This window comes from Fukomys damarensis, unplaced genomic scaffold (assembly GCF_012274545.1).
Source record: "Fukomys damarensis isolate Sample0158 unplaced genomic scaffold, DMR_v1.0_HiC HiC_scaffold_25, whole genome shotgun sequence".
NCBI classification, from domain to species: Eukaryota; Metazoa; Chordata; class Mammalia; order Rodentia; family Bathyergidae; genus Fukomys; species Fukomys damarensis.
In genome coordinates, this window is record NW_022900937.1 from 31,666,846 (window position 1) to 31,674,153 (window position 7,308).

The 7,308-nt window shown below is 52.7% G+C and overlaps 1 protein-coding gene across 2 annotated transcripts in view; it reads left to right on the forward strand.

Moving 5' to 3' along the window:
* Positions 1–7,308, forward strand: part of E2f6 (E2F transcription factor 6) — a 13,167-nt gene that overhangs the window by 1,718 nt on the left and 4,141 nt on the right. Inside the window, exons 2-4 of one of the 2 annotated variants that reach the window (XM_010629048.3) lie at positions 3,868–3,922; positions 6,008–6,224; positions 6,943–7,098. In XM_010629048.3, coding sequence (XP_010627350.1) covers positions 3,916–3,922; positions 6,008–6,224; positions 6,943–7,098 — 380 coding nt within the window. In that variant the 5' untranslated portion in view covers positions 3,868–3,915. Of the gene's footprint in view, positions 1–3,867; positions 3,923–5,985; positions 6,225–6,942; positions 7,099–7,308 lie in introns of those variants that run through there. The other variant, XM_010629047.3, reaches the window with a different exon arrangement.

Sequence of the window (7,308 nt, forward strand, 5' to 3'; positions counted from 1 at the left end):
GCAGGGCTTGGCTGGACACCAGCCAGGCGCCTCCCGCGCCCTTCCGTAACCTCGCGATCGTTCCCTGCCGCCTCCAGCTCCCCCCTCCCGCTTACTGCAGCCTTGAGGATCTTGCCCACACTGCACCTGCCCCCTTCCCCCGCTCCCCATTCTGCCATTGGTGTTGTGTTCTTCGTGGTTCGCTGGACCCCGGATAAATCCATCCTTTTTCTGCGTCTCACGCATACACACACACGCACTTTTTTTTTTTTTCCTTGAGACAGGGTCACGCTACGTAGTTCAGCCTGGCCTTGAACTCTCTCTGTAGTCCAGGCTGACCCTGAACTCTAAGCAATCCTCCTGCCTCAGTCTCTGGGGTGCCGGGTTTACAGGTGTGTACCCCACGCCTGGCCAGATGGTCGTTATTCTTGTTTTGTCGCCGTTAGAGTTGGAGGTAATTAGTTTGTGCATGGTTACGTAGTAAGTGGAGAAGCCCACGGAACGTCAGGATGTGTGACCCCAGAGGATAAGTTTTGACTAAACTACAGCCTAACTCCGTCCCCTCGCTTAAATCCATGTCCCTTCCCCTTGACGGTGCCTACTCCTGCCAAGCCTGGCTTGTGAAGGAAGCAGTTTGCATTCGTGACCGCCTGGCCCTTCCTGCCGGGACGTGTGCCTCGGGACACCTGCACGAGTCCTGTGAGGTCATCCGCTGTCCTGTCGGGTCCAGCAGCTGATTCACTGCTGACCTTCTGGGCCCCGAGGGACTGCTATCCCACAGGCTCCTTCGACGCCTTTCCTCTCATGCTTCAGCTGCTTAGCTGACCTCTTTGTCCTCCACCCATTCCCCTTCCTGACACTGGGGTGTTCTTCGGGGGTTCTTTTCTGCCTTCTCCGCACTTTGTTCACGAGGGAGCTCACTCAGTACTCCGAGACCTTTGTTACCAGGTGTAGACAGCATCCTTACTTAGACTGCTAATTTACATCCGGAGCTGAATTCACCATCTCCTTGCCCCGGCAGCCATCAGCTTTGCCGTGCCTTGTCCTAAAGAGCGGTGCCCACCCTGAGGCGCCCCAGCCAGTGTCCGGAGCATCGTCTCTGCCTTTGCTGTTTCCCAGTCTGATCTCTGGGCTCCAGGTGCACTATGCATTAATCCCCAGCCCTGCCTCCTCTGCCGGCATCTGCCTTTGGTCCTGTGACTCCCTGGCCAGCTTTGCTGCTGGATTCTTACCTGCTCTCCTTGTGTGCTCCGCGGGAGACTAATTAGGTTTCAAAGTGTGTTTTTGACCTTGGCGTTCAGCTGAAGGAATCTGTTGTGGTTCCTTTGTGCACTCAGGTTAAAGTAGAAACCTCTTAATCTCATCTGGGCCCTTGGCTTCCCTCTTCTGAATTGTTTATAACTACTGAATATTCCCTATTTTCACTTAAGTCCCCTAGGTTATCGCATTGCTGTTTTTCAGTCTGGGTTGAACTTCTCACGTATCAGGGCTGTGGAGCTGACACCCTTTCCCCTCCCCCAGAGTATTTTAAACACGTACATGTTTCCGTGTTATTTCTCTGGTGTTCCAGGTCTAGGTTCGTGGGCCACTTGTCTGAAGAACCATCCCCGACCTCAAGACAGGTTAGGTAGCTGCTCTGTGTCCCCAGAGCCTTCAAAGGTCCCCTAGGGCTGCCGCTGTCCCCTGTTCATCTCACTGTTCTGGATGAGTGGAGTAGACACACTGTGAGCACCTGCGTGTTTTCTTCCCTGCAAAAATGGGGAGTTGAACACCTGCCTCGGCGTTTCTTGACCAGTGAGTGGGCATTTTTAATAAAGTGCTGGCGTGAGAAGGTCAGTTCCGTGTCTCACTGGAACTTTCCCAGAAGTTGCTGTGAACGTTGGCTGGAGTCTTGAGCAGCTGTGGGGTTCAGCCTGTGAGGTGAGAGGTGAGGCTGCGCCGGCGTCACCTCCAAGGGGTATTTCTGCAAGGCCGCGGAGTGTTGCTCCCCACTCCGGGCCTTGGTGTGCGAAGCCTCCAAGTGCAGAAACTTTTCACCAATCCGAACGTGGTGCTTAGAATGTTAGTCCCCAAAGCTCACCTTCTGTTTTGGGGGGTTTTTTGGGGTTTTTTTTGGCGGGGGGGGTTCTACCATTAAAGAAGCTGCCAGAGGGCCAGGCATTTGGCTCAGTGGTTCAAGCACAACGACCCGAGTTTGATCCTTGGTACCAAAAAAAAAAAAAAAAGAAGAAGCTGCGAAGCTGCTGGGTCACTTCAGACTTTAGTTTCAGACGTGAGAGGCTGGGGTGGCTCGCTGTCCAGGGACCTTGGCTGTGAAGGTCTTAGCTGTGGGGCTGCGAATTCCTGACTCTGCACATGCACCCTCTCCTTCCTCTGCTCACACAGACTCCTGGCCCCTGCTCACCCGCTCCTGGGGCAGCTGAGATGCAGGGAGCTGTCTGTGTGCGGGGAGACGGTGGCTGTGCTTCTGCCGAGGGAAGAAGGTGGTGAGCCCAGTGCAGCCTGTTTTCCCAGGTGTCCGTGTCCCCTCTCTGCGTTGACATCAGACTCGGGAGAGCAGAGCCCAGGCTTCCTGCAGGTGTCCTTGTGAGCCGCTGTTGGAGCCGGGACAGCCGACCCTGGTGCACTTGTTCGGGCTGGAGGAGGGGAGAGCCCTGAGTTTTAGGGGCTTGCTCTTTTGGGTTTTGTGAAACTGCTGAGCCGGGCAGCCCTTGTCCCAAACTCATCAGGGAGAGGGCATTTGTGTGTGGGTCAACAGTGACAGTCACTTGAGCCTGTCTGTCCTAGCTGTGGCTCCCCTGTCACTGGTCCCTCGCCAGCACTGCCCAAGAGAGCTAGCGGGCACAGTCCCACCCTGATGGCACCCCGCAGGCTCCGTGCTCTGTCAGCGCCGCCTCTCCAGGGAACTGCGGTGTGGAAGTGACTTGCTCCAGGTGCGAGTGCCGGGCACGAGTGATGGGATCCCGAATATTGACCTAAAGAGCTCCTTCCTTCTGGCCTCTTACTGTGCTACCAATCCTGCGTTTCTAAGGCGCGAGCTCAGGTGCAGCACAGCCTTGTTGGAGATTCCTCTGCTCACCGTTCCTGGGCCCTGCCCACAGCCCTGTGTGGTGCTTCCATGCCCATTGGACTTCTAAACCCAGCCACTGACGAGCCAGTACTTTCTCGGCCCTCACTTCCTGCCTTTCCTTCATCCCCTGCCCCAGGAACCTGTCTTCGCTCCTGTGCCCAGTTCACTGTTCAGACAGTCTGGTGTGCCGCCTTCCCCCGGGCTCCCCATATCCGGCCGCTGGCCTCGGGGCCCCTGTGTGCTTCCCCACCTGGCCTTGCCGTGTTGACCGCTGTTCCTTAGCTGAGCTGAGCCCTGACCCTGATCACAGGCTGCCGCTCTTGACCCCTCCCAAGCATGAAGTTATTAGTGCGTTTCCCTTAGCAAGGTTTCAGATGAAAGTTTTTTTATTTTTTTGCAAAAACAGTATCTGTTGTAAATGTTACCAATTTATGCAAACTTTGATACTAAGTAGTTAGCAAGATGGTGAGGACTGATAAGGAGAGTTCACTAATTGAAAAGACATTTCTCCCAACTGCACAGTTTCTGGTTAGCCACAGCTTACCCTGTTTATTTCCCATTATTAAAAATGCCGCTGGGAAGGCCAGGGATTTAGCTCAGTGGCACCACGCCTGCCTCGCCAGCACAAGGTCTTGAGTTTGATCTCCAGTACCAGGAAAAAAAAATGCGGCTACTTTTACATTCACTGTAATAGGAATGCACAACTGACTGCTAACTGGCTTTAAATATACCTTAAACCTTTGTATTGCAGAATAAAATGCTACTCAATTGCATTATTCTTCTTAAATTACTAAATTAAATGTTTCTTTTTTTTCCAGCCATCGAAGATCAGGATTAATTTAGAAGATAACGTGCAGTATGTGTCCATGAGAAGTAAGTTGATTCCTGACTGGGTTTCTGGTTTGGAGTTGAAGGAATATTGCTGAAATCGTTTACTTGAAATGCATGTGATGCGTGGAGCCCAGCCGCGTACAGTGTGCGTTTCCTCCTTGTCGCCCTGAACTGTGGAGTGCGGAGTCCGAGCAGCGCGAGTCCTGGGTTGGATGACGGCCCTAGGCAGCAGTTTCTGTTCCCGTGCTTAGAGATGATGTCCCCTGAAACCCCATGTGCTGTCCCTTCTCGGTGTGGCCAGGGCAGCCACAGACCCGGAGCCTGGACTGGACGGCTCGAGGGGTGGTGTTGCCATGGGCCCGCGTCACACGGCAGTCTGCTGTTCCCGGTGTGTGCTCCAGCGTCGCCGCAGGAGAGGCTGAGCGGTGCACGTGCAGTGTCGCGCTGTAGAAAACGAGTAGCAGCCTAGGAACGTACTCAACCTGAGCTTGCTAATAGCAGTGTAGCCAAATGTGCTCTTGAAGGGGGAATTTCTCATTTGCTGTGTTCCAAGGCTTGTGGAGCTATGGCTTCTACTCTAAAGAGACACAGCTTCCTAGTTTGTCCAGCCCAGGAAGACACTCGCCGCACAGAGTGCTGCTGCTGCCGTGCAGGCGCTGCGGGACCTGACCCAGGACCGCTCCTGCTGGAGGGGACAGCGGCACCTGAAGCCACTGACTGCGGGTGCTTGGGAGAAGAGAGATCAGGCGTTTAGCCCAGACTACAGCTGAGGCGTTAAGCTTTAATCCATGAGGACTTTCTGATGGCGTCAGGTTGGAAAGGACAAACAGAATGGCAGCACTCGTGCAGGCGCGGTGCGGCCTCTGACTCAGACAGACAGACAGACAGACAGACAGACAGCCTGCACAGCACCTGAGAGTCCGCGGCCTCAGGGCTTCACAATTCTCCCACCCAGCTGCTCAGGTGCTGTCTCAGGGAAGGCTCCCCAAAGTGTTGCAGAGAATAGTAAAGTTGGAGAGAGCCTGGGTTTTTGGTATGGGAATCATTTCACCATTAAGAATGATGAAATTCTCAGGGGCTGGGGGTTTAGCTCAGTGGCTCCACTGCCTGCCTCACAAGCACGAGGTCCCGAGTCCAATCTCTGGTACAAAAAACAAAAACAATGATGACATCCTTGACATATCAGGATGTTCATGGTACTAAGAGAGCTTGTTACAAAAATGGTATGCTCCTGTTTTTGCTTTTAAAACTCAGCACTCTGTGTGTGTGTGTGTGTCTGTGTGTGTGTGTGTGTGTGTGTGTCTCGGGAGTTTCTCTGTGTGTGAGGACCCCGACTCCTCATCATAGCTGAGTGAGGGTGACGGGATTGTCCCCTTTCCTGTGCCACCTGCTCAGGATGGAAGGACACAGGAGTGTGGGCTCCTCCAAAACCCTCATCAGGGCCAGGGATTATAGTGGCGCTGTGCTTGCCTGGCGAGCACAAGATTCTGAGTTCTGTCCTGGTACCGGCTGGGAAAAAAAAAAAAACCTTCATCAAACAGGGTTATATTTGCAACGTAACTAGCAATATTAAAAAATAATAAAAGCAAAACCTTTCTCCGGAAGTACATGTTCGTTAATTTAAAGACGAAAGGAGAGCTGGGCATGGTGGCACACACCTGAAATCCTGGCACTCAGGAGGCTGAGGCAGGAGGATCGCTGTGAGTTTGAGACCAGCCTGAACTACAGTGAGACCCTGTCTCAAAAAAAAAAAATAACCAAAGTAGAAATTTAATTTTAAGATCCTCTCTTCCTGAAAAGAGTATAGTTCTAAACAAACTGGCCTCTTTGATGAGAGAAGCAGACGCATCAGACTGGCCTGACTGCAGAGTAGAAACCGTCTGCCTTTCGCATAGACGCAGCGCCCCTTGCTGACACATAAAGCCTCTGTTTAATCTGGGCTGGGCTGGCGGGGTTTTACCCAGTTAGAAGACTCTTGCCTGGAAGTCAGCTATGATGTGGCTCGTGTGCAGGAATGTCTGCAGTTATCTACGCTTTCAGGTCAAAAGAAAATAAGTGATTATGATTATTTCAGTGAGTTGAGGAATGTGACTTAAATTTTACAGATGTGTCTGTTTTGTTTCCCAGAAGCTCTAAAAGTGAAGAGGCCGCGTTTTGACGTATCGCTGGTGTATTTAACCCGGAGATTCATGGATCTGGTCAGATCCGCTCCGGGGGGCATCCTGGACTTAAACAGGGTGGCAACCAAGCTGGGTGTGCGCAAGCGCAGGGTGTATGACATCACCAACGTCTTGGACGGCATCGCCCTGGTCGAGAAGAAATCCAAGAACCACATCCGGTGGATGTGAGTGGGCCTCCGTGGCTTCTGCTTTCTGCTTCCATTCTTGTTACGTGACAGTTCTGTCCTTATACCACAGCAGATGTTAGCATTGTTTGACAGCATGGAACAAAGACAGGTGTGATTCTCTCTAGGAAAAGATTCTGTAAGATTTTCTTGCCTTGTCCCACAAAGGTCTTTCTTTAAAATTTCTCAGGACTGAATGGAGAACATAGGCATGGAAAGTCTTTTCCGAGGGTCCAGCTGCTTCTGGGTGGAAACATACAAGGATGAGAACGGGTGCTCGAGGGGCACCGCCCCAGGAGAGTGCGGGAGCCGTGGCCTTGCTCAGTGCCCTGTTCACGGAGCACTAACTGAGTAATGTCAATTCGATCTGAAGGCAAGGACAGAGGCGGGGTGACAGACCCCACTGACAGCCTTTCCCTTATTTCCCATGGGGGATGGGCGTCGTGGCGCACACCTGTAATCACAGCACTCAGGAGGCTGAGGCAGGAGAGTCACCACAAGTTACAGGCCAGCCTGGGCTACAGAGTCGGACCGTGTCTCAGAAAAAACAGCAACAAAAAAGAATATCATATTCAGAAAGAACGCACACAGTGCGAGAGCCTGCAGACTCACAGTGTGGTAGTGGAGGAGCTGTCGCTGCGCAGCGCTCTGTGGCTCTGCAGAGCCTCAGCTCTTCAGGATCTCGAGGCTACTGCTAAGGGTGGTTTGTCTTCCACAGAGGATCCGACCTGAACAGCTTTGCAGCCATGCCCCAGCAGAAGCAGCTGCAGCAGGAGCTGTCCGACCTATCCGCAATGGAAGATGCTTTGGATGAGTTGATTAAGGATTGTGCTCAGCAGCTGTTCGAGTTAACAGATGACAAAGAGAATGAAAGATATCCTTTAAATCTGTACATACATTTATTTGTTTGTTTGTTTGTTTGGTGAGACAAGGTCTCAATAAGCCTGAGTTCAGGGTGGGCTTGAATGCACTGTGAAGCCCAGGCTGGCCTGGAGCTCATGGCGATCCTCCTGCCTCAGCCTCCTGAGTGCTGGGATCACAGGTGTGCACTGCCACTCCTGGACATCTCCCCCCCCCCCCCCCC